Below are 27,539 nucleotides of genomic sequence, written 5' to 3'. Positions count from 1 at the left end.
ATCGCGCCACTCGGCCGGCCCAGCTTGATCTAATCTTTAATGAGACCCATTGGGAGGCAGCTGTTTTGATTTGCTTCTAACTATTTTGCAGATGATTTAAATGAGGCCCTGGAGGCCACAGGAGGGGGAGTCCTTGGGGCCTGTGACTGAGCATTGGTTCTGAGGTGGGGTTACCAGATAAACTATAAAACGACCAGTTCAATTTTAATTTCAGATAAACAATAATTATTTTAAGTGTCGGTATGCCCTAAATGTTGTATGGGGGCTCCTGGGGGCTCGTCGCTCTGGCTGGGGCCCTGGTACATGGGAGCTGGGGCTGAGAGTTGCTGCTTCATTCCCCACTTGAGCCTCAGGTCCCTCCATGAAGTTGTCCCGTTGGAGCAGGAGGTGGTGACTGCCTTCCAGAGACTGCAGCTGCTGTGGCCACTGGATAAGGTGCAGCTGAAACTGTTGTCTTGGTGGAAACTCAATTTCTCACTCTGTAAAACAAGAGTGATGGATGAGCATGCAGTCATACAGGACTGGTTGCTTTGCACAAGTCTTGAGCAATGCGAATAGTGTTCCACTTTTTTTCTAGGAGGCCGTAGGGACTTCTGGGCATGGAGAGGGTACTGAGTGAATGATTAGAATTCCCTCTTTGTCTAGGCCGGGGTCTCCATGGCCTGGCAGCCCAGAGCCTCTCCTTGGTGGCTCCTGTGACCCCTGGACACCTGTAGTAGCAGTCTTGTTCAGCAGAGTGAGAGTGGATGTGGAACAGCTGGCCTTGCCTCCTGGCCCTAGGCAGTTGCAGGAGGAGGTACAGGGGTTGTGGTGGCACCAGGATGGGGATGGGCTGGTGGAAGTACCTGGGTCTGGTGAGCCTGGAAGTAGGTGATGGGAGGGAAGGGGTGGTGGAAAGGTGAAGAGGGGGAGGAGCACCCTGAAGTCCAGAGGATTTGGTGCTATCGACTTTCCTACCAATGGTGTGGGTACTCCCACCCCAGTGCATGACCTGACTTGCAGGCAGGTGGAGCACATCTAAGTCTGCAGCCCTTGGTTCTGGGGCTAGGGCTGGGCTGCTCTTGACCTCTCTCTGCCACTGGGCAGCCCTGCAAACAGCCTTTTGGATGGCGGCTGCTTCTTTTTGAGGCACACATGGGAAGGTGCACAGGCAGAGTGGGGGTGGGGTGTGGGGGGCGGAGAGGGTCCAGGGATGTTCTTCCAAAGAGGCCAAGGAATCTCTTTCCGATGAAGCAATGTGCCAGACCAAGTCGGGCGTGTGGGCCTGGATCTGCTGTGGCTTTGTGCTTGTGTGTACTTAGATGTGAAAACGTTGGCTACGCTAATGCACAGGTGTGCGTGCCCACCCTGTGAAATGTGTCAGTGAGCATGCTTGGAATGTGTGTGCAGCCCAGAAAACCTGAGTGCTGTCCTTTCCGCTTCCCAGAGTGGGGGGGTCTGGGAGTGCCTGCAGGTGTGTGGCTGTGTGTGTGTGTGTGTGTGTGTGTGTGTGTGTGTGTGTGTGTGTGTGTGTGTGTGTGTGTGTTGGCAGGGGTGGAGGGGCTGCAATGTCACAGAGCAGAAATTCTGGAGGGAGCAGCTTCTAGACCAACGGTTCTCAACCTGTGGGTTGCGACCCCTTTGGGGGGTCGAATGACCCTTTCACAGGGGTCGCCTAAGACCATCGGAAAATGAAAAGATATTTACATTACGATTCATAACAGTAGCAAAATTACAGTTATAGAGTGGCAACGAAAATAATTTTATGGTTGGGGGTCACCACAACATGAGGAACTGTATTAAGGGGTCGCGGCATTAGGAAGGTTGAGAACTGTTATTCTAGACAGTCCCTTCCCCAGCCTCCTGGGCCCTGGTTTCTCCAAACTCCCTCAATCCCATCACAGACCTTGGGCCCCAGACTGGGTTTCTGAAGGGGAGCAGTGCCATCTGGTGGTAAACTGAGGCTGTGCCAGGAACATCTGAGCTGAACCATGGGTTCCCAATAACCACCCTGCGATTCAGGACCCTAGCCAGTGAAGTCACCACCGCACTGACTAGACTGTGGACAGAGGGAGGGTATCTAAGGTTTGGACACACTCCATCCTTATGCATTTTGGGATCATGGCCCAAGGAGGCATGGCAGGAAAGTCAGCTGAAGGAGTGATAGAGGACAGGCACAGCAAAATTATGAGTCCAGCCTCTGGACCTATTAACCTGGGACCCATTCCTTGGACCACCTGTCTATGCTCAGATTTTCATCTGTATAGGTGGCTGACTGTAATCTACCCTGTGGGGTGGTAGTGAGGGTTACATGAAAAGCGTAGGTAAAACACTTGGCTCAGAACTGAGCCTGCTGTAAAGTCAAAGGAAATGATAGTGGCCATTACTGATATAGGCAAAATTCCAGAAGCACAGAGAAGAGAGCTCTGTCATGGAAGGTGAAAGGGTTCCAGAGAAGTGACATGTCTGCGGCACTGCCACCTCACAGTCTAGAATTTTGTCCCTGAGCAGCTGCCCAAGTTACACACTTAGGTGAAGGAGGCAGGTTTCTTTTTCTGGAAATAGAGGTCCAGTAGGGAATGGAATCAAGAGATCCAGCATTCAGGCTTTGACTAGCTTCTCACTAGTTGTAGGACCTGAACCTGGCAGCAAGCATGCTGTGTCCTGTGTTCCCATGTGGAAGTGTTGGCTCTGAGAACTCCATAGAAATGCCAGAAACTTGCTTAGGTTTCCCAGAGAGATAAAGGCTGGGGAGGATCTTGTTAGGGAGAGATTCTGCTCAGCTATCCACATTTATCTTTCATGTCCTCACGAAGGGAGCCCTGAGTCAGGAGTCATTCTGGTTCTGCTGCTAATTGGTTGTGTGATGTTAGGCAAGTCATTCCCTTTCTGGGCCTCCCAAAATAAAGGAATTAAATTAGATGATCTCTGAGTTCAGCCCTGCCTTAACTTACGGCCTTTTGATTTTTTTTCCTTTTCGCTGCCTCACGTATAATACCTAGGATAAATATTTATTGATCCTACAGGCTAGGTCTTGAACACAAAGACGAAGAAAAACCCGGGACTTCTGTTAAACGAGTGCTGTGATTTCTGATATGCTTGTGGGAAATATTTTCGTAGATCCTGATATGTTCTAGTAATAAACGCGCAAATGGGAGAATGAAGCGAAGGCTCTCCCCCGTCACAAGGGGCATAATCAGGTACTAAGAAGGTATCCAGCGTTTATAACCCTGGTTTCGAAGAACTCTGGTTCCTCCCTTTTCGCTTCCGCTTTCGGAAGCAGCCAATGAAAAAACGTCAGTTTGCGTTAATCTGAAAAACCTACAAATCCCAGAAGTCAATGCGCGGGGACGATTGGCTCCTGCTTCAATTAAGACGGGTGGTCCCCGCCCCTAGAAGCCGAACTTCATTTCCCAGGCGGCTCCGGGGCTCGACGATATTCCTCCGCTCGCGCTGGCGTTCTCCTCCCGCCTCCTGCTAGCGAACCTCGCGCCAAATTGGGGGACGCGCGCGCGGGGCACGTAACACGCGAGTGACGCAAAATATGTGGGCCGCTCTGGAGCCGTGGTCGCGCTGTGTGTGAGTGAGGGAGAGTGAGTGCGGGACCTGAGGCGGTGTGTGTGAACTGTGGCCGCTGGCCGGGTCAGCGGGGAGCGGCGGAGCCGCCCGGGAAGGTGAGTGGGGAAGGGAGGAAGACTGGTCTCTGGGAGAGGCGCGAGGAGACAGGGCGCGTGGCCCGGCAGGCGGGAGAGTGGGCGCCGGGCTGGGGGAGGGGCGGCACCTGCCTGGGCCGCCGGCGGGGAGGGGGCGGGCCGGGCCGCCGGGGAGGCTGGCCCGGAGGCCTGACAGGACTTTTCCTCCTCCGGATTCTTGGCTCGGGGGCGGGGCCTCCACGTTCTTCCTTCAGTCCGCAAAAGAAGCTCCCCGAGAGTAACTCTTCCGCCCGGAGTGGGGGCCTGGGGTGTGCCCGCCCCTACCTGTAGGAGGGGCCCCTCTTATCCTCCTTGGCACCTTTTCCCTCCCAGTCCTCCCCATCTCGGTTCCGTACGGGCTGGGGGGCTCCATCTTCCCTGCTGTACGGCGGCCCCCTTCCCAGGCTGTCTCCGCCTCCAGCTCCAGTCACCTGGGCGGGCTTTCCCCTCCCTCGGCCTCGTGCTACCACCCCCTGCACCCGCCTGGCTCTCGGATCAGGCGAAGGGCGGAGCTTTCCGGGCACTCCTCCCACCCCCATGGTGGAGGGGCGGGGTGGACGGAGGTGTGTGCGGGTCCTGCGGCGTGGAGCCAGACCTCGAAGGACCCGCCAAGCTTCCCGGGAGCCTATTTCCGTGGGTTATAGTCGTTTCAAACTGGGATGTCAGAGGCGTTTGCTCAACTTCCCCTTCTCTTCCTAGATGGTTTCCTCTTATGGCAGTGTTAGCGCTCGAGTTTCGCGTTTGTAGTAGTTTTGGAGCATCTGTAGCAGTTCTTTTTGAGTCCCAAAATAACTCATCCCTGGCCTCAGTTTTTCCATCCTGTGTTTTCAATGAAGCCTTTTAATTAGTCTGCATGTTTTCGTTATTTATATTAGTAGCATCTTCCTGTTCTAAACGCTTTGTTAATGTGGAGTGAGAGGTTTTTTCATTGGCAGTGTCGTCCTGTAATTTTCTTCTTCCAGTTTACTGGAGTTTACTTTTAAGATTTATGTAAGTTTATGTTTAAACTCTTTAGGAATCGATTTGTGTTTTTCTGCTTGATGCTTTCAAGAGTTGGGTTTTGTATAAAGCAGTTATTCATTATCCATTTCCAAGTGGTGATAAATATTTTTTGGGGTTAAGGAGATAATAGATACAGAATTTGGGGAATATAAAGGAAATCATTTTATGCTCAAAATCTCATTAGTAGTTGCTGAGCCCAATGTTTTACTGTTTTACTTGTTATACAGTTGTTTCATTTAATTGAGGAATCTGGTAGACTGAACCACATGTTAGCTTGAAGTGATTGAAGTTGGCTTATTACCAATTTTCTTATTTTTATTTTTTGGTAAAGCAGGTGGTCATTGTAATAGAAAATTGTTGTACATGATCTCATTTTATACTAATTATTGGGCACATTTTACTTGAAGCTCCAAACTTGGATTTTTGTACAGTTTTTTCTTGGTGTTGTTTTTAAATGAAGAAAAATGCTTTCAAACATTTATTTCAGGATTGTAAACTTATGGAAACTTACTTTAACCTGAACTTCATTTTAGGCTTTGGGACGATTTCTGCTGAATAGGCCATTCAGTATTGTGTGTTAAAAGAGGACAGATATTATGGTTTAATTAAAAAGTTACAAAAGGTTACAAAATAGTTGAAAAATGATAGAGCTAGGGTAATAACAGATGATGAAAAATCTTTCTCGTACCTTTATCCCTTAGAAAGTCAGTTACCATATTTTGCCGTGTATCGTGCTCCCGTGTATAATGCGCACCCACATTTTTGGCCCAAACTTTCAGGGGAAAAAAATTTTACTTCTAATTTTTTAATTTAAATTTTTGTTTACATTTAGGTACTTGTCTTTTGTATTATAAAGGAATTTTAGCATTTATTTTTATTTTTTTATCTTTTTATTTTAAATTATTTTTTATTGTGAAATACACATTTTTTAGAATTAGTTTCAGCTGTACAACACAGTGCAATAGTTATACTTTTTACCCCTCGAGGTGACAACCCCCCTCCCCCAATCCGCCGCCCCACTTCCCCCCCAATATCATACATATCTATTACAATTCCCTTGACTCCACTCCCACACTATACTCCACGTCCCATGACTATATATATATATATATATATGTATATATATATATATATTTTTATAGTTGACATACAATATTATACAACATCAGCTTCAGGTTTACAGTGTAGTGTTCAAGCCTCTACCCCATCCATGATTCAGTCTCCCTAGCAAGACATGTGACCACCTGACACCCTACAAAATATTTACAACATTATTAATTACATTCCTCGAACTGTCTTTCATATCCCTGTGGCAATATTGTAGTTAAGTATTTATGCTGTCTAATCCCTTCCCCTTCTCCCTCATCCCCACCCCCTCCCAACTATCGGCCATCAGTTGTTCCTCTATATCTCGAAGACCACTTCTGTTTACTTTACTCGTTCAGTTTTTTAGATTCCACATATAAGTGAAATCATATGGTATTTGTCTTTCTCCGACTGACTTATTTCACTTAACATAATAGTCTCTAGGTCAGCAGTTCTCAACCTTTCACAGGGATCGCCTAAGACCATCGGAAAACACATATTTTCGATGGTCTTAGGAACCAAGACACCGCTCTTCTATCTGTCTCCAGGCCCACATGCAGATACACCCACATACGAGTACCCGGCGACCACTGTGAAAGGGTCTTTCAACTCCCAAAGGGGTCGCGACCCACAGGTTGAGAACCGCTGCTCTAGGTCCATCCATATCGTCCAAAATGGTACGATCTCATTCTTCTTTATAGCAGAGTAATACTCCATTGTATAAATGTACCACAGTTTCTTAATCCAGTCATCTACCGATGTGCATTTCAGTTGTTTCCAAGTCTTGGCTATTGTGAATAGTGCTGCAATTTAGTATTTATTTTTTAACATGTTATGGTACAAGAAATTTTATGTAACAAATAATTGCAAAACACAAGAACAGATACAAGGTACAAGAAATTTTATGTACCAGTAACAAGTTTACGATATTTGATATTTGCGCATCATAGAATGCCATGAAGTCTTCGTTGTTGCAAGTTCATTGTAAGTTGGACAAAACCGATTATCATATTTCAGGGTATTATTTTGCATATGGATATCGTTATTGATTGCTAGAGTTACATTTTTAACTCATAAGCATAAATAAAAATTAAAAACATATAGATACGGAATTAGTACTACCTATGTATAATGTGCATCCTTATTTTTCTCTCACAAATTTGGGCAAAAAAAAAAGTGCACATTATGCATGGTAAAATACGGTACCTGCCACAAAAGTAATAGATATTCTCAATTTCTTGTGTATTCTTCCAGGGATATCTTATTCGAGGAAAACACACACACACACACACACACACACACACACACACACACACTCACACACACTCACTCACTCACTCACTCACTCACTCACTCACTCCTTGACAATATATTTGAAAGTTGGTCAAACTAGGAAAGGAAATGCTTCTTAATTTTTTACAACTTTTTACTATGAAGTTTCAAACATATTAAAAAGTTGAAAGAATAGGAGAACAGAAACACTTGTTTATCCATCCAGAGTCAACATTTGTTAGTATTTTGCCATATTTTCTGTCTCTATAGGTGTGGTGTATATTTTTTGGAGCCATGTAAAAATAAGTTGCAGCCACATTACTCCTAAATACTTTGGCAGCCACCCTTCAAAGATAAGAACATTCTATATATGTTTTGTAGGGCTTTATATTATTCCATTGTATGGGCAGTATTATCCTTTAACCCTCACAACAATCATTTCCATTTTATAGATAAGGAAATTGAGATTTGGAAAAGGCAAATAACTTGATCAGAATCTCACAGATATGTCCGTAGAGTTGGGATATGGATGCTTGAAATTCTTTTCTACCATGGCCTCTCTGAGCCCATTTCCTCATCTGTAGAGAAGGGAAGGGTGGTTGTGAAAATTTGGAAAAACTTAGGTGAATTACTTAGCCAAGTGTCTGTCCCATACTAATAATCACTAATTGGCAACTATTGTGTCACTATTGGACAGGTCATAAATTCTCCACACCACTTAAAGAACATTTTGCCTTTTTAAAATTATTTTTTTGAGCTGAGCTGCTGCTGAGCTGCCAACAGGTGTCAGGATGGCTCAGCTTAAAAAATAAATAAAGAAATAAAAATTAAAACAAAATAAAACGTGGTGAGTTGAGTAATGCATCTTCACTGTCTTGTGCATAACAAGATGACTGCACCTTTTATATTAATAGTCTTTCAATGATAGTGAAATTCTCATTGATGTTATTATTTTAGTCAATTATAAGTTTATATTTTTCCTGGGCAAGTGATTATTCCCAAAATTATAACTATCCTCAGGCATAATTAATCAGAAGTTTTGAAAATGATAACAAGTGTATATCTAAATTCAACTTTAAAATTTTAGTATTTTAATGCCTTTGAAATAACCTTTATTAGAAGTAGTATTTTCTTTAAATGTTGTTTTATGTACTTCACTAGGCTGATAGCTTAAGTTTTCCTAAAGGCAGTCCCTCCTGGAACTTTAACTTTTTTAATTAAAAAATTGAAAAATTCAAATACCATAAATTATTAACTCTTTTAAATTGTACAGTTCAGTGGTTTTTAGTAGATGAACAATGTTGCGCAACCATCACTTTTTAGTTTCATTTTCATCACCCCAAAAGGAAACCCCATATGCGTTAAGGAGTCTTTTCCTATTTCTTTCTCCCACAAGCCCTTGGCAACCACTAGGTAGCTTTCTGTATATGGATTTATCTATTCTAGGTGTTTCATATAAATAGAATCATACAATATGTGACCTTTTGTGTCCGGCTTCTTTGACTTACCACATTTTTAAGGTTCATTCATCCACAGCTGTAATGTATTAGTACTTCATTCCTTTCTATAGCTGAATAATATTGAATTGTATGAATATAGCCACATTTTGTTTATCCATTCACTCATTGATGGACAGTTTCACCTTTTAGCTATTGTGAATATGGTGCTTTGAACATTTGTGTAAAAGCATTTGTTTAAATATCTGCTTTTAGTTCTTTTGGGCATATACATTGGAGTGGAATTGCTGGGTCATATGGTAATTCTATGTTTAATGTTTTTTAAAAACCTTTTTGAAGAGCCACCAAACTGTTTCCCATACTTGTGTACCATTTTACTTTTCCATGTGCAGCATACATTCTAATTTCTCTACCTCCTTGCCAATGCTTATTTCCTGATTTTTATTTATTTATTTATTTATTTATTTTATTGGGGAATTGGGGGGATGGGAACAGCGCTGGGGAATTGGAGGAAGAGGAACAGACAAGTTGCTGTCCTTTTGTTCTTCAGTCTAGTTGTGGAGGACGTTGCTTTACTGGCCCAAGTTGGCACCATTATTGTGCTCTTTCTGGGTGAGGCAGATCAGTCGCTGGCTTCTGGACGGCCGCTCACTGATGCTGCTGGCCACTCATGCTGGCTGCTGACTATATACAGTAGCCCATGGCAACCCACTGCCAGAGGGGCTGCAGCCTATGCCGTCGCCGGTGACTCATGGCAGCCCAGCTCCAGGTTGAGCTGTTGTTCAGCATCGTAGCTGTAGAGGGCAGTGTCACTGACCCTCATATGTGGGATCCGAACCGGGGCCCTCTGGCATCCCAAGCCAGTTCTTAACCATCGCACCACTCGGCCGGCCCTTTCCTGATTTTTTTGGATGTAGTTATCCTTGTAGGTGTGAGTGGTATCTGGTGGTTTTGATTTTCATTTTACTAATGAGGTTGAGCATCTTTCATGTGCTTGTTGGCCATTTGTATATCTTTGGAGATATGTCTATTCAAGTCCTTTGCCAGTTTTCGAGTCGGTTTTTTTGTTGTAGGAATTATCTATGTATTATGGATACTAGATACTTATCAAATATATGATTTGCAAATATTCTCCCATTCTTTGGGTTGTCTTTTCACTTTCTTGAGTGTCCTTTAATGCACAAAACTTAAGATTTTGAAGTCCAGTTTGTTCTTGTTTGCTTATGCTTTTGGTGTCATAAATAAAAATCGTTTGTCAATTTCAAGGTCATTAAGATTTTCCCTTATGTTTACCTCTAAAGAGTTTTGTAGTTTAAATTCTTACATTTAGGTCTTGGGTCCATTTTGAATAAATTTGTATTTGGTGTGAGGCAAGGATCCAACTTCATTCCTTTGCATGTGGATACCCAGTTGTCTCAGCACAATTTATTGAGGGACCATTAGTCTTTCTATTAATGGTCTAATGGTCTTTCAACAAATTCTTTCCCTGTGAATGGTCTTGGCACACATGGTGAAAATCAGTTGACCATAAATGTGAGATTTTATTTCTGGACTCTCAATTCTGTTGCACTGGTATATGTGTCTTTCTAGTACCACACTGTTTTGATTACTGTAACTTTGTAGCAAGTTTTGAAATCGGAAGTGTGAATTCTCCAACTTCTTTAAGATTATTTTGATTATTCAGGGTCCCTTGCAATTGCATATGAATTTTAGGATCGACATTCCCATTTTTGCAAAATAGGTTATTAGGATTTTAATAGGGATGGCACTGACTTTTGACCGCTTTGTAGAGTATTGCCATGTTAACAATATTAAGTCTTCTAATCCTTGAACACAGAATGTCTTTCCATTTCTGTAGGCCTTCTCTAGTTCCAGCAATGTTTTGTAGTTTTCAGTGTATAAGTCTTGTGCCTTTTTGGGTTAAAATTTTCCTTAATAACTTATTCTTTTTGGTGTGATTATAAATGAATTTTTTTAAAAAAAGATTTTATTGGGGAATTGGAAGAATTGGGGGAGGGGAACAGCTTTGGGGAATCGGGGAAGGGGAACAGACAAGTTGCTGTCCCTTTCGTTCTTCAGTCTAGTTGTGGAGGATGGCGCTTCACTGGCCCATGTTGATATTATCATTGTGCTCTTCCCAGTTGAGGCAGATCGGTCGCCGGCCACTGAACAGCTGCTCATGGCGGCTCTTGGCAACTCATGCTGGCTGCCGGCCGCTCACAGTGGCTGCCGCCACTCACGGTAGCTCATGGCAGCCCACTGCAGCCTACGCCTTCACCAGCGACTCATGGCAGCCCAGCTTCAGGTCAAGCTGCTGCCCACCACCCCAGCTGGCAGAGGATGCAGCATCACTGGCCCTCATGTGGGATCTGAACCGGGGCTCTGCTGCTCAGAGCTGGCGTCCCAAGCCAACTCCTAACCAACGCGCCACTCGGCTGACCTGAAATTGTTTTTTTAATTTCATATTTTGGTTGTTCATTGCTTGTGTGTATGCTTATAGCAATACAACTGATTGTCGTGTGTTGATCTTGTACTCTATAGCTTTGCTAATGTATTAACTCAGTTTTTTTTTGGTGGGTTCTTTAGGATTTTCTGTATGTAGGATTGTGTCATCTCTGAATGAAGATAATTTTACTGCTTCCTTTCCAACTTGGATGCCTTTATTTCTTTTTCTTGACTAATTGCTCTGGTTAGAACTTCAGTACATTGTTTAATATAAGTGGTGAAAGTGGGCAACCTTGTCTTGTTTCTCATTTTAGGGGGAAAGCTTTCAGTCTTTCACCATTGAGTATGTTAGTTGTGGGATTTTTCTTTTTTCTTTTTTAAATGCCCTTTACCATGTTGAGGAAGTTATTTTCTGTTCCCAGTTTTAGTGTTTTCATCACAAAAGGATGTTGGATTTTGTCAGATGCTTTTTCTGTATCAATTAGATGGTCATTTTTTTCTCATTCATTCTGTTAATGTGGGCGTTATTACATTAATTGATTTTTGTGCATTGAAACCCCGCCCCCCCTTGCATTTCTGGAATAAATCCCACTTGGTCATGATATATAATCCTTTATATGCTGCTGTATTCAGCTTGCTAGTACTTTGTTGAGGAATTTTGCATCTATATTCATGAAGTATATTGGTCTTTAGTTTTCTTGTGATGTTTTATCTGGCTTTGGTATGGGGGTAATGCTGGCTTCCTGGAATAAATTATGGAGTGTCGCTCCTGGTCTATTTTTTGGGAAGAATTTGAGGATTGATGTTAATTCTTCTGTAAATGTGTGGTTAAATTATTGCTCCACCTTACCCCCCTGTCTACTTCTCAAGATTGCCGAGGTCATGAAAAACAAGGAAAGACTCAAAAACTCATAGACCACAGGACACTACGGAAACATGACAACTACAATAAATGCAGTGTAGTGTCCTGGATGAAATCTTGGAACAGAAAAAGGACATGAATAAAAAACTGGTGAAATTTGAATTAAATCTGGAGATTAGTTAATAATCATGTAACAATGTTGGGTGTCTTAATTTTGACACTGTACCACTATATAATAGGATGGTAACATTAGGGGAAACTGAACTGAGTGAGTGGTGTATGGGAATACTATTCTCTTCGCAACTTTTCTGTAAATTTAAAATTATTCAAAGTAAGAAATTTATTTTAAAATACGCATGTATAGTTAGTGGTCACAGTAAAAAATACAGCTTGGGTTTTCTGAAGGTCAGAAGTCCATATTTGTCAGTCATACCTGCATCATTTCCTTTTTGTAACTTTGATTCGAAAGTCTGAAAATGTGGATTCTTTTCTGCAGAAAAGAAGCCTTTTAATTTTTTTGTTTTTAGAAATATTTGTTCCTCTTTGGAGTTATGGGTAGTGCAGGTGACATGAATCACTACTGTCAGAATTGCCTCTTACTTTATTAAAGCACAGATGTTTACATTTTAGAAAGTTGATGCCATCTTTTACATATTCCTTTTGGTCTTATGGTAGATAATCTTCAGAAGTATGAACAATAATTCTAGATGAGTTAGTAATCCTTTTCTGGTGTGAAACTTTTTATAGAACAGTTGCTATTTCAGTGAAAATACACATTTTGCATGGCAGGATCTGACATTTTGATCCTAAAACTACTTTGGCAAAGAAGTTAATCTATAAACTATTTAAATACTTGGGTCTCATTTATCCTGTTTGGAGCCCCTTATAAACCTCCCTGTGTCTGTTTTTCATGCGGCTCCTCTAAAGCCTGTCTAAGCTCTGTGTCCTTCGATATCTTACTCTATGTATGGTGTACAGGTATGTGCATTTTCGAGGTGGTGAAAGGGACCGTACATAGCTTTTGTCTGATTCTCAAAGGGGTTCCTGATCCTAGAAAGTTGAAGAATCGATTTCAGTCGGTTCCTTATCTCATTTGACATTGAGTAAGCTGAGGTTGAGAGAAGTGACAGGACTGGTTCATCATGACTTGAGTATCCAGGCTTCCAGTCTCAGGTTTCCCACTGTACCACAAAAAAATTATCTAAAGGGCCAAGGGTTAAATTTTCCATGCTTTTAATTATTTCCTATGCTTCCTCACCCTTCTTTTTTTCCCTCCTCACTTTTCTTTTTGTAGGAAGTATGTCAGGTTTTCTTGCCTGTCTTCATTTAGTGTTACTTAGTTTTGTTTCTTTTTTGCTTTCTTAGGCCAAGCCATGACTACAGTAGCGGTACATGTGGACTCCAAAGCTGAGCTCACCACCCTGCTGGAGCAGTGGGAAAAGGAACACGGCAGTGGGCAGGACATGGTACCTATCCTTACCAGGTATGAACAATGAAGTTTTTTAAACAATTATTTTTAAAAGAAGGAAAACTTGGAGAACAGTATAGGAACATTTCGCCTTTATTGTGAATTCTAAATCCATTTTTTTTTCCCCTTTTAGAACTAGCCTTTATTTCCTTACTAGTTGAAGCTCTTTAAATTTCTTACCTTTCCTTTCAGGCCTTTTGTCCTCATTCTCCTCTGTAGGTTTTTTTCTCTGCCTGTGGTTTCATTCCAGGGTTTTGTTTGTGGTTCTCTTCTCTCTTCACCCTAAATATTCTACCTAATTTTTATTCCTGTCCATGGTTTGAAACAGTATTCTATGCCAACTTTCAAATCTCTATTTCTACTTCAGACGTCTCTCTTTTAAAATTTCAGATGCATTTCTCAGCTGTTTGCTGTACACATCTTTACCTGGATATTCCAGAGACATCTGAAATATACCATGTCCAAAACAGAGCTTATTGTATTCATCCTCCCTTCCTCCTTATTCACAGCTGTGCTTTTGTTAGTCCCTGCCACAGTGTAAATGGTTTTAAACGGAAAAACTGGAAACCATCCTCCCTAGTGAATTCCTCTACCAGCACATTTAGTCACTGAGCCCTGAGTATTCTGCTTCTTCCTCTTCCCCATCCCCACTACTGCTTCCTTCATTAGGTCTGGATTGTTTCTTGACTAGCCCATTAGGCAGTAGTGTGCATTATCCCTCTGTCTCCAGTTTACTTCTCCTGATACAGCCTCCCTTTGCTGAAAGAGTCACCCTTCTCATAAACAAATCTGACTGTCATTTTTTGCTTTTGGAAATATTTGTTCTCCTTTGGAATTATGGGTAGCTCCAAAACCTCTGCCCACGATTCTTCCCTGGCTCTCTTTTTTCCTACAGGATAAAAGGGAGATTGGCCTATGAGGCCAGTTATGATTTGGCCCCCACCTCCTTTTTCTGCCTCATAGTGTTGATCTCCTTCAGTAAGGAATGTTACCATATATCCTCATGTCTGTGTGCCTTTACAGTTGCTGTGTCTTTGGCCTGAAATGCTTTTTCTTGGTATGTCTTCTTGGTAAGCTCTAGTCCTTTCAAGAAACAGTTCAAGAATCATGTCTGTAAATTAACCTCTGACTTTGATGTCCCTAAGTAGATTTGGGCACACCTTAAAAAAAATTTTTTTTAATACTTGTCACACATATATATCTGATATATATGCATATGATATGTATATGATATGTCATATATATGCAATAATTTCCTCCCATGTTAACTACCACATTGTACTATAGTTGTCTTTTTACATGTGTCTCCTCACTAAAATGTAAGCTTTTTGAAGGCAGGTGCTACACCTTTCTATTGGTTATCTCGTCAGACAATGACTTGTCTACTGCCCAGTACATAGTTATTGTGTGGGACATAATTTTATTGAATGAATGTGTTAAGGAGTAGAGAAAGTAAAAAATAAAGCCTGGGGAGGGAGGATGCCTATGTTTTTTCTAGGTAGAAGGTCACTGGAACATGGGAGTCTTTAACATCTAATCTTTGAAATCATAATGAAAAAAGGTTTTTGTTTATGCAGTGATCTGTTCTTTAAGGATAAAGAGAACTGTGATCTTATGAAAGTTTAATAGGGATAAGTGCTTTTGTCTTGATAACATGGGGAACATGTGAAAGTACAGTATTTTTAAGGACAGAATTGTTGCTAACTGGTGGAAAGTGGGTTTTAATTTGTAGAGACATTGGAGACTAAGAAATAATCACAAGATACTTGAAATGCAGCTGCAGTGAATTAAAGAATCTTAAGTATTGTGCAATTGGGATGGCTGGTTAGCTCAGGTAGTTAGAGCACAGGCTCATAACACCAGGGTTGCTGGTTTGATTCCCACGTGGGCCGAGGAGCTGCGCCCTCCACAACTAGATTGAAGACAGCTTCTTTACTGGGAACTCTTGGGTCCTGGAAAAACACACTGTTTCCAATAAAATTTCTTTAAAAAAACAAAAGAAAAAAGAAAAAGTATTGTGCAGTTAAAATGTGGATTATCGATGTACTAACTGAAAGGAGGAGAGAGTCATAAATGGGGATGATAACGTTAGCGGTGGGTTCACTTAATTGCTCAAAAATATTTATTGAGGGCCGGCCGAGTGGCGCGTTGGTTAAGAACTGGCTTGGGATGCCAGAGGGCCCCAGTTCGGATCCCACATATGAGGGTCAGTGACACTGCCCTCTACAGCTAAGATGCTGAACAACAGCTTGACCTGGAGCTGGGCTGCTGTGGGTCGCCGGCGACGGCGTAGGCTGCAGCCCCTGCTGCAGTGGGTTGCCATAAGCTACCGTGTGTAGCCAGTAGCCAGCGTGAGCGGCCAGCAGCCGGCAGTGAGCGGCCGTCCAGAGACCGGCGACTGATCTGCCTCACCCAGGAAGAGCGCAATGATAATACCAACATGGGCCAGTGAAGCAACATCCTCCACAACTAGACTAAAGAACAAAACAACAGCAACTTGTCTGTTCCCCTTCCCCCAATTCCCCAGCACTGTTCCCCTCTCCCAACTCCCCAATAAAATCTGTAAAAAAAAAAAAAAAATTTATTGAGCACATATACTAAAAATACTCAAATGTTTTATTTTCAAGGCTATTTCACATTTATTGTCACATTTGACCATCATCTTTGTCACTGCTAAGATATTCAGCAATGCAAAGCCTAAACACAGGGCCCTGTCTTCAAAGGAGCTAACCTGGGAGGCAACTAGTGGATAAGAAACAATGTAGACTAGTACAAAATACTGTATAATTAAATTGTAAAACCCTCAGTATGGTTCATAAATATTGTACAGGTTATGAGAATGGAAAGAACTTGAATGAGTCAGTTTCTTTTATTCACTCAACAAATATTTGAGGACCTTTTGTGTGTCAGAACTATGTGAAACATGTCTCTGAATGGCAGCTTCCTCATTTGTCACTAAAAGTATCACTCTGAGTTAGTTACATTGTTAAAAGAAAGCCATCATCAGAGCTACTTGGAAAAGACTGCATAGCTAAGGATAAAATCCTGGATTTTAACTCCAGTTCCAGTGGGCTTTCCAGTATAAGAGGCAAAGTTTCCTTGGAACAGGGACTTGAATGATGGTAGAATATAGCTTGATGAAAAGCAGAGAAACAAGATTTTCTAGGAAAAGTGAAAAATATGACCGGAGAAAGAATTGAGAGAATGAACTTAGGCATGTTTTTGTGGCATTGAGAAAATGGGCCCCACCAGAGTGGAGGGTGAATATAAGGTAGGAATGGACACTAAAGTTATATGCAGCAAGATCTTAAAAAGATTTTCAAAGTTAGGGAGTTTAAGAGACAACAGGATTAATTAAAAGTATAGTTTCGTTTAGATAGGGACAACTCCTACCATCCTCCAAATTGTGAGTCTGTTAGTTCACTGGATACTTCCTGAAGTGCCTTCATAGCGCCTCCCCGCCTGCCCTCAACTGGCTGCAGGTTTGGTGTTTTGGGATATTCCATGAGAGGCAAATGAATTTTCAGGCCTACCTACTCTTTTATTAACCATTATTTTTATGATCTTTTGACAATTTTCCTAATAAAAATGTATGACTGTTTAGAACTTCAATATATTTTATTTATTATTATGTTATTTTGTTTATTATAGTCAAGCCTTTGACTTGATTCTGTGAAAAGGGACTGGCATTGGGCCAAGCTATGTGAGCTTAACCTAGGTTCTCTGTTGGCTTTTTAAAAAAATATTACTGAGATATAATTTATATACTGTACAGTACTCTGCTTGATAGCTTTTTTTTTTTAACTTGTAAGATCATCACCCAGATCAAGTTACAGAGCCTGAGTACCACCTCATAAGGCTCCCTCCTGCCCCATCCCAGTCTGTATCTACCCTAAATTGTTTTTCTGTTTGTTTTTGATTCTCAGTGTTCATAGTAACACCACCTAAATAGCTCTCACATATCAAAGTCAGGCTTTGTTCCAAGGCAGAGCACATATATTAACTTAAACCTCAAGGAAACTTGGTGAAGTAGGGCCTGTTGCCATCATTTTGCAGATGAGGCACAAAGAGGTTAAGTAACTTGACCAAAGTCACACACAGTGGAAGATTTGAACCCTGGCCATCTGACACCAGAATCCATGTTTTTAGTTTCTGCTGTGCTATATTGCTTAGTTTCAACTGAAGGTACTAGTAGATCTTACACTATGTAATTTAAAATATATTTTGTGTGATTGCCCTTTGTGGTAAAGAGCATTTTCAGAGTTTAGAGGGAAAGGTAGAAAAAGTAGAAATATTTTTAAGGCTTGATGGGGAAAAATATACAGTGGGTAAGAATTTTTGCTAATTTGTCGTGTGCTCGGGGGCAGGGGTGAGAGCTTAGGTGGGGGAGGAAGCGTGTTACAGGCTGAGGTAACAGCATATGGAAGGGCCCTGAAGCAGTTATGAACTTGGACTCTTTGAAGAGCAGAGAAGGCTCTGTGACTGAAGCTTAATGAAAGAGGGGTGGAGGAGTAGAAGTGGTCAAAGATGCAGGCGGAATCCAGATTATTGTAAGCCATAGTAATGCTTGGGTTTAATTCAGGTTATTGTGGTAAGTCATTGGAAGTTGGAGAATGAATTGTCAGGTCAAACATGGAATCAAGAAGCAAAGAGACCAGCGAAAAGGCTGTTGCAAGTTGTCCGGGCAGTTGACTTTCATGGCGGTTTGGATAAGGATAGGAATGGTCAAGATTTAGAGAAATGATTGAAGTCAGGAGATATTTAGTAGGTAGAGCTAACAGGAATTATTGTAGGGGATGAGGAGAAAAGGTTTTAATGATGACTCCTGGGTTCGGCTTCTGAAGGAATGGTAGTGCTTGTGAGGAGAGAAGAATAAGTTTGGGGGTGGAAATTGTGGGGTTTTTTTTAAGATTTTATTGGGGAATTGGGGGAGGGGAGCAGACAAGTTGCTGTCCTTTTGTTCTTCAGCCTAGTTGTGGAGGACGCTGCTTCACTGGCCCATGTTGGTATTTCATTGCGCTCTTGGGAGTGGAAATTGTTTTATGAGATGGTTGTTTAGATCTCTCTGTTCCTCAGGAATACACCCTTTTTCTAACTTGGTGCTTTTATTTTACACCTTGACTATTGAGTTTACTATTTTAGTTGGTGGTACATGTTTTTATATGCTTGTCTAGAGTTGACCCTGCCTTTCTTTTGTGCTAGGATGTCTGAATTGATTGAAAAAGAAACTGAAGAATATCGTAAAGGGGATCCAGACCCATTTGATGACCGACATCCTGGTGAGACTTGTGTTCTTTTAAGAAGCCTTGCTCTAATTTTCTTACAAAAGAAACTTAATAGAAATGTTTTTCACTTGAAATAGCATCTTTCATGCTAAGTCTTAAGACCTATTATTTGTTAAAATATTGCTCAAGGTGGTGGGGGGTCAGTGAGAAAAAATAAATTCCTGGAAAAATTGAAATATTTGTAATATTTACAGATCCAGTAGAACATAACTAACTTAAAGGAACTAAATTATGTGGGTATAACTTATTGACTCTTGGTATGATTACAAAGACTTAAAAAGAGAAAAATGTTCTGTCTTTCTGACTTTTAAACCATAGGTGTTATCTTCAGCTTTCATTTTTTAAAAAATGACAACTGTTCTTTTACTGATGGGGAAATGTAGTTGAGAATGCATTCAGTGCCTTGCTTTTAGTTATGATGTTGATACTTGGAACCTTAAATAATAAACAGACTTCTTGATGTCTGCTTTAGTGTTTTGACAGCTCAAGTATGCCGTCTTATGTAAATTTAGTTTTATTTTGGGCTATTTTAATTAGAGCCATGACAACCCAGCCTGCTTTAGCATGGAATTTGTTATAATACAGAACTATATGGGACTTGAGACTTTGCCATTTTGTGTTCCAAGGTAGATTACTAGTGGGCAAAGCCTAAGTCGTGTATGGCCCCACAACTGCATGTAAACTTTCTCTAAAGCCAGAAGCAGTCCTTTGTGGAGAAAAGAGTTTGAGATTTTGGATGTGGGGAGATAGTGAGAATGAGTGGGAGTTATAAAAATAAGAACATTGTATATCTAGCTGAATGTTTCAGGGTTTATTTCTATTTCTTAGACATTTGTTCTCAAATGTAAGTAAGTTAGGCATTTCAGGTTGAGTGTCCAGTTTATGTGATGTTACCTGCTATTCTTGTCCTAGACATCCTCACTTGTGACCGAATTCAGAGGACTATTCTCCTGTTTAACCCACATCTTCAGTAAGGCAGTCAAAGCATAAAGAAGTACAAAAGTGAATGTGAAACAAGAATTTCAGTAATGCATGGCATTATGAAAAGAGTTAAAAGAGATGATCATGCTTAGTGATACTGCCTTAGAAAGGATGAAATGGTAACGAGGTAGAGGGAGAGACAGAAAGATACGCCTTTTTCCAGTAGAAATTTAACGACAATTTTTCCTCCATACCTCTTATGTTAAGCAATATTTGATTAGGTGTAATTTCTATTAATAAAAATAAGGGTCTCAGTTTCATCATTTATAAACAGAAATTTCTGTTGGTAATCTGAGGTGTTCGTTTATTTTTATGATACTATTCTCTAACATTTTGTGAATTACTTTGGGAAACTAATTACAGCTTGGTAAAAACTTCTTATCAGCAGCTTACATCTTCATCCTAAATTATATTCTTTGACTAAGTTTGCTACTCTAATGTTTTGAAAGGAAAATTAAATAAAATAGATGGTATCTGTTTTAAAGACAAACCAATAATTCTCCCAACAATTAACTAATTTTTTTATTTTTTTTTTTACCTTTAGGCTGTGGGTTGAATAGATCCTAGGTCCCTGGTCTCCTTTCTCTCCCCAGTAGCTCGGAAATTAAGATGGCCAAAGCTACTGTATCTTTAGAGTTGGTTGATTGCTCAGTGGGATCCCCGACCGGGAGTGTCACAGGGTCTCATTACACGTTTGAGGACACATTTCTGTTGCTGTTGGCATTGTAGTTGAAAGGGAGATTGGACTTGGAGCCTCTCTTTTTCAGGCTACCCGTCAAAAGGAGTTGTGCTTTGTACCTTCCTGTGGCTGGGAAGCCAGGGGTTTTCTTTCTCTTAGGCTCCTTGATGATTTTTTTGTAGACCTTGTATAGATTTAACAAGACTGGCCTGGGTCTAGTGCTCATTTGTTTGATTTAGCATTACTTTGTAGGCAGTAAGCTGGGAGATGGGAAGTTTAGAGAGCAGTGTCTCAATTTTTTACATTGTCATTTTTAATTTTAAAGAATCTTAAGAAATCTTAATTCATCAAAGTAATATTTTCTTTGTTTCTGTTTATTTTTGCTGGCATTTTAACAGTACTTAACACAACCTGAGTGCCTTTGCAGAGGTTGGAGTTGCCTGACTGGGATGACTTACTCATTCCTTTGTTCTTCCCTATTTTGGTAGGTCGAGCTGATCCAGAGTGTATGCTGGGCCACTTGCTGAGAATACTCTTCAAGAATGATGATTTCATGAATGCAGTAGGTTTGCTTCTTTATTTTCTCCAGATTATCAGCAGATGCTGTACCTTACTATTTTTTTGTAAATAGTTTGTTTTCTTCTGGGGCCTTGACAAAGTTGGGAATTGAGTGGGTAGATTTTTGTTTTTTTAAATTTGGTATTAGTTCAATGAAATAAGAGTTATCATGGGCTTCCTTTTTACTAAAGTCCAAGGTGTTTTCTCAAGGTCTGTACTTTCTTCAGTTGAATATTGGTGAGGACTCCCAAAATGTCTGTGCTCATCCTTGGGCAAGATGATTTTGAGTTTGGGACTATAGGAGTTCCCTTGGGTTCCTCAGTAGAAAAATAAGAGTGATGTGTGTGGCATGATTCTGCACTGACTCTGTGGTGTGCGCATAGTGCATGTTGAGGGAAAGGTGCCTTATCTAACTCTTTTGAGGACTAAACGAGAGGGGGGAAATAAATACACACACACGCACACACACACACACACATATCTCACTTGCAGCTCTTAAACGTAATAATTTCTCAATATATTGTGGCTATTTTTGGAGGCAGAATGACATGAAGCTTGAAAATATGGGCTTGGGGGGTGTGTGTGTGTCCATGTTTTGAGTTTAAATGTAGCTCCATTATTCAGTGTGATCTTTAGTTGACTTAAGCTTCTCCAAGCTTTATTTTCCTAATCTATAAAATAGGGATGATAGTTCTTACCTTAAAGTGTTTTTGTAATTCTTGAATGAAATTAAGCATGAAAAGTGCTTAGCACAGAACCTGGTACATGAAGGCTCAGTAAATATTAGCTATTATTATCTATATTGTATTAACTCCCCCATTTGTTTCTTTTTCACCAGTGTATCTTCTCAGCTTCACGTCACTTCAGCTGATTTCTGAATTCCATGTCTCTGGTTGTTTGCTCCACAAACTGTTTCTCTTGTTTTCTAGCTCAGTAATGGTGTCCTTTTCTAGTTAGCTAGAAGTTATCCTTTATTCCTCGAAACTCTCATTCAAGGAACTTATAGGTCTTATTGTTCCCTCCCCCTTAAACTTCACAAATCCCTCCACTTCTTTCTGCCCTTATTGCTAGACCTTAGTTTAGCCACTACCATTTCTCACTTGGTTACTTCAGTAGCCTCTTCACTGGTTTCTCTTCTTGTCTAGTCCTCCTCCAACCCATTCCTCACTTTATATCCCAGAATTCTTTCTAAAATGCAAAAAGTTGTCACAGCAGCCTCTTGCTTAAAATCCACTTGTGGTTTTCTATTGCCCTAAAGATAAATCTTAAATTTTTTCGTTTTATATGTATACCCAGTCCGTCTCTGGCCTTTTGTTCTTTCAGTTTTCAGTTCTTGCCCTTTGGCCCTCCTCTCTTTTGCACTCCTCCTAGCTACTCCTATTTGCCCTTTACGTTCTGAATTAGGATCCTTTCCTCTCTAAAGCCTTCTCCAGTTCCTCTGCAGGGGTGTGTGGCCTCCTGTAGGCTTCTGTAGCATTCTGTACCCAAGATATTTGTTTTCCCAATTGCATTTCTGTTGGGTGATGAACCCTTTGATGGTGGGACTGTGTCTTATTCAGTGTTGTATACCCAGCACAGAACACAGTGCCACTTTGTAGTAGAGATTCAGTTAATATTTGACGAGTGCCCAAAGGAAAGTTGCATTAATACATTTATTTACATTGAATCTCATATAATATATAAATACACAAAATTCAGTTTTTTTCATAACCATTGTCGAGAGTCTGAGGGGGGGAGCTTATCTTTCTTTGCTTTATCTTTCTGAAAGGAATTTATGTGAGCGAAGGGGGGGTGATTTCTTTGAGATACCTTTTGAGCTTTAATTTCTATGGTTGATGAGTTGTTTTGGGGGATTTGATGACTATAAAGCTGCAGAAGAAATATATGATATCATCATGGCTCAGCGGGATCATAACTATAATAATTAAAAGTTTAATTAGTAATTGTTAGGCACAGTCTTCTTTAATAACTCTTATGCAAGCTATGAAAATATATTAAGCATTTATTAGACTTTATTAATTTGACTGGATTGAATTTCAGACAAAAAGTGTTCCTTCTTTTCTTTATAGCTGGTGAATGCTTATGTAATGACAAGCCGAGAGCCCCCTTTAAACACTGCAGCTTGCAGACTTCTACTGGACATCATGCCAGGGCTGGAAACTGCTGTTGTTTTTCAAGAAAAGGTACTTACTAAAAAGAAAAGTCATTTTATTTTTTAATTGAATGATCTGTTTGATTTGTCTTTGTTAAAATAATTGTTGTAGTTTTTTTCTTATAATAGTAATGTAAAAGAAATTGAAGAAATCAAGACAGTAAGAAAAATTTAAAAGTAACTGTTTTAATGAGTACATGCTGCTTGCGTGCTATAGTATTTTTTAGAATATCAAGAGCTGTATGTTTTAATAATGAGTTTATGGTCTTATCCAAACTCTTATTCTTGATGAGTGGTCTTCCCCAGTGATGAAGGACCTTCTACTCTGATGAAGCCCATCCTATTTTTGGTGGTATTTAATATTCATTTAGTTAACATTTGAAACCCTTTTTGTGCTCTGTTTTATGCTAGGTGCTGGCAGTATTTTGTCAGCAAAATGGGAGCTTACATTAAAAAATGTGTTGAGAGGGCAGGCACAAACTGATAATTTCAAATAAGGATAAGTGCTATCAAGACCAGAAAATGATAATTTCATAGTGACTGTGTATGTATACTTCAGCTGTCAGAAATTAGTTGCTCTATTTTTAGAAGTACTATAGTTATTTTGTTAGCATTAAGAATTTGTGGTGTGAATTGGCTGTGCCATCTAGTTTTCTTTCTTTAATCTTCTGAAATAATTCGGAAATCTAAACCAAATGAAAGATCTGGAAATAGATTTTCATTTAACCTTTAAGAAAATTTTATTACAGAATTATGCCACATAAAGTATTATAGAGAATAACGTTGTAATTAATGCTATAATTTGAAGTATTGTATACAGACCAGATTTAAAAATCTCCAATTAGCTACTACTACGTGAGACTAAAAAAATCTAAAACCTGGTCAAAATATTTTCGTGTGAATTATTTTGAAAACTAGAATGACAAATGAAGCATTTATAGCAGTGTATTTGTATATGCAAGATTTGTAGAAGATTACAGATGATTTTACTGAGCTTCGTAAGTTTCTTGGTTGTCATTGTAGGAAAAGCATCTCTGGTTCTTTTAGTTTTGATGTTGTATATTTTGAATGAAGTGAATACCCTTCGGATATCAGAAACAAGAAGGGGTATTTTGAATAATAAAGCTTGCTGCAAGAAGTTGTTTCTTAATCATTAATTTCTACTAAGTTGGGAGAAGTGAATTATTCAAGGATAGTTGTGTATAAAATTGGAAATAACATTGCCTTGAATCCAGTGTCTCAGAGCACAGATTACAAACCTCTTTGATATTGTAAGAGCTTAACATTGGATTACGTGATGATCTTGACTCTTCAGAAGTATTCTGTGAATTTTTTGGCCTGAATATTTTACTTTTTCAAAAAACATTTAGTTATATTAATTAAAGCTTATAAATTAAGGAGTTAGAAAACATTTCTGGACAGATTGGCTAGGGACGTTTCACAAAGCTATGGTTAAGATTCATTGCTTGCTTTAGAGTAGTGTTTTTCAAACTTCGTGAACCCCACAGTAACATGTTTCACATTTTATATATTATAACCCAGTCCATACATTATATGTATGAAAAAGAAGTTTCTTGAACATTGGTTGACCCTTTGTACAATGCATTCTGGTATTTTCTATTTCATTTCATTTTTACAGTGCTGGTTGCAAGTGACTAAACTGATTCTGTTAATTCTAGCCACTGTTTAAAAGTTGCTGACTTGTACCTTCAGAGATAGTGAAACAGCTTTAAAATTTATTTTTATTTAAAATTACGTGGCTGTGTAGTTTCTTCATTACATGAAGTGTGTTATAGAACTGAATACTTAAATATTGTTTGAGTACTAGATTTTTCATACTTTAGTTTATCAGTATATGTTCTTAATTTAGTCTGATTAGGCCAGCGGTTCTCAACCTGTGGGTCGCGACCCCTTTGGGGATCGAACGATGCTTTCACAGGGGTCGCCTAAGACCATCGGAAAACAAAAAGATATTTACGATTCATAACGCTGGCAAAATTACAGTTATAGAGGAGCAATGAAAATAATTTTATGGTTGGGAGTCACCACAACCTGAGGAACTGTATTAAGGGGTTGTGGCATTAGGAAGGTTGAGAACCGCTGGATTAGGCCCTTTGGGGATTTATTCTTGAAGAGGACTGCTTTAACATTTTTCGTTTTGATGTAGTCTTAAATTATTGGAGGTGGGAGGAATAAAATCAGAATGAAATCTCAGGTAGTGTAATCTTTAAGTCATTAGTTCCTAGATTTCATACTCTGGAACATTAAGATTTCCCTGAAATGTTAATAAATGTTTTTTGAAGAAAGTGTCCATGGGGTCCGTTAGGTTGATGACTATTGATTATTAAGTGCCAGCCCTGTGCTAAGCATTTTATTTTGTTTGCATCATGTCACTGAATCCTCATAACATCCCATGAGATAAGAGGAAAACCATGAGTATATATGGTCTTTCAGAGCAGAGAGAAAATAAATGGTTTCAAGAAAGAAGGAGGGGACCCAGATCTATCAAGATGACTGACAAGAATAACTTGTAAACTCTCCTGTTGCACACACATACAAATTCTGGGTAAACTATATAAACATTTAGAAAGAGAAATCCCTAGGTGCCAGAAATGAAGAAAGAACTGTAAAACCAAAATGGTAATTGAGGACAGGAGACAAAATCTTGGGTGAGGAGTTGGAACCAGCACCCTGACTACTGCATAAGACTGGGACTCCCAAAGGACCTTCATTGAAACAGTGAAAAAGGAAAATATCTGCTTCCTGCCATGGGGAGAGGTTTGTCAGTCTCTGTCTCCAAGGGGCAGGGGTGGATAAGTCTCCTCTGAGAAACTGTGCATGGGCCTTATCTGGGGGTATGCTTGAAATTTCTACTATGTGATTAGGAACCACAAGTCAAGAAATTAACAACATCAAAAATTGTCATGGACCTTGAGTCCTTGAGTGTCTGGCAAAAGCAAATGTAAACCTACTCTGGGCTGGGGGTGGGGCAGGGTTAGGGTGTAGGGCAAGTGGGGCTCTCAGAAGCCAGGCCACAAGGCATTCTTACAGAAAAAACAATTTCCACAAAAAGTGAGAACAAAAATTACAAAATACACCAGGAAATAATCCTACATCATGAGCCAACAATTACAGTAAACAGTATTAAATAGAACAGCTATCTGAAAGATAATAGAAAGTGCCTTTTAAATGATTGGATGTGTTTCTTCGGATTTTTCATTACAAGTGTATAGAAATGCAACTGATTTTGTTGATTTTGTATCCTGCAACTTTGCTGAATGCATTCATTAGCTTAGTTTTTGTTGTTGTTGTTGTTTAGAATCTTTGTATAATCTATGTGTAAGGTCATGTCGTCTACAAATACTGATAATTTTACTGCTTCCTTTCCAAACTAGATGCCTTTAATTTCTTTTTTCTTGCCTAGTTGTTCTGGCTACAGCTTCCAGTGCAATGCTGAATAGAGGTGGAGAAGACAGACATCTTTTTTTTGTTCTTGATGTTAGAGGAAAACCTGTCAGTCTTTCACAGTTTAGTATGATGTTAGCTGTAAGTTTTTCATAACTGGCTTTTAATATGTTGAGAAAGTTTCCTTCTATTCCTAGTTTGATTTTTTAATAAAAGGGTGTTGATTTTTGTAAAATTCTTTTTTTTTTTTTCATCAATTGAGATCATCTTGTGGTTTTCTAGTCACAATTATTAATTTCACACTAATTCTATTAATGTATTTTATTATGTTGATTGATTTTTGTATATTGAACTATACTTGCATTCCTGGATAAATCCACTTGGTTGTATAATCCTCTTACTGTGCTGCTGAATTCAGTTTATTAGTATTTTATTAAGGATATTTGCATTAGTATTCATAAGGGATAGTGATCTATAGTTTTCTTGTAGTGTCTTTGTCTGGCTTTGGTATCAGGGTAATGCTATATGTTATTCAGTTTGGTGTACAGTTCATAGTATTCTTATTTTTATTTCTGTAAAATTGGTAGTAATGTCCCATAGGTTATTTTTTATTCTAGTAATGAGAGTTTTCTCTCTTTTTTTTTTTTGGTCAGTCTAGCTAAAGGTTTGTCAATTTTGTGGGTCTTTTGAAAGAAACAACTTCTGGTTTCATTACTTTTATTTTTCTATTCACTATTTTGTTTATCTCCACTCTGCTCTTCATTATTTCTGTACCTCTGCTAGCTTTGGGTTTTGTTTACTCTTTTTCTAGTTTCTGAAAGTGTACAGTTAGGTTATTGATTTGAAATCTTTTTTTTTAATTGTATGTGTTTGCAGCTACAACTTTCCTGGTTAGCACTACTTTTGCTGTATAACATAAATGTTAATATGTTGTATTTTTGTTTTCATTCATCTCAAGATATTTTCTAATTTCCCTTGTGATTTCTTTTTGACCCATTGGTTGTTTGAATGTGTTATTTAATTTTCACATATACATTTTCTAGTTATCTTTGGGTTGTTGATTTCCCATTTCATTCTGTTATAGTTGGAGAAGATTCTTCATAAGAGTCTAGTCTTTTAAATTTATTAACACTTGTTTTGTTACCTAACATATGGTCTATCCTGGAAAAATGTTCCATGTGTACTTGAGAAGAATGTGTATTCTGCTCTTGGGTGA

General features: G+C 39.6%; 1 protein-coding gene across 1 annotated transcript in view; it reads left to right on the top strand.

Annotated features, from left to right (window-relative positions):
* The first annotated feature begins 3,401 nt into the window (after positions 1–3,401).
* Positions 3,402–27,539, top strand: part of DCAF1 (DDB1 and CUL4 associated factor 1) — a 51,018-nt gene continuing 26,880 nt past the window's right edge. The window contains exons 1-5 of the mRNA XM_019631303.1: positions 3,402–3,653; positions 13,161–13,278; positions 18,466–18,542; positions 20,697–20,770; positions 22,836–22,949. Coding sequence (XP_019486848.1) covers positions 13,169–13,278; positions 18,466–18,542; positions 20,697–20,770; positions 22,836–22,949 — 375 coding nt within the window. The 5' untranslated portion in view covers positions 3,402–3,653; positions 13,161–13,168. The remainder of the gene's footprint in view (positions 3,654–13,160; positions 13,279–18,465; positions 18,543–20,696; positions 20,771–22,835; positions 22,950–27,539) is intronic.

This window comes from Hipposideros armiger, unplaced genomic scaffold (genome assembly GCF_001890085.2).
Source record: "Hipposideros armiger isolate ML-2016 unplaced genomic scaffold, ASM189008v1 scaffold_990, whole genome shotgun sequence".
NCBI lineage: Eukaryota > Metazoa > Chordata > Mammalia > Chiroptera > Hipposideridae > Hipposideros > Hipposideros armiger.
The sequence above is the reverse complement of the archived record's forward strand: the minus strand, read 5'-3'. Positions and strand labels throughout refer to the sequence as shown.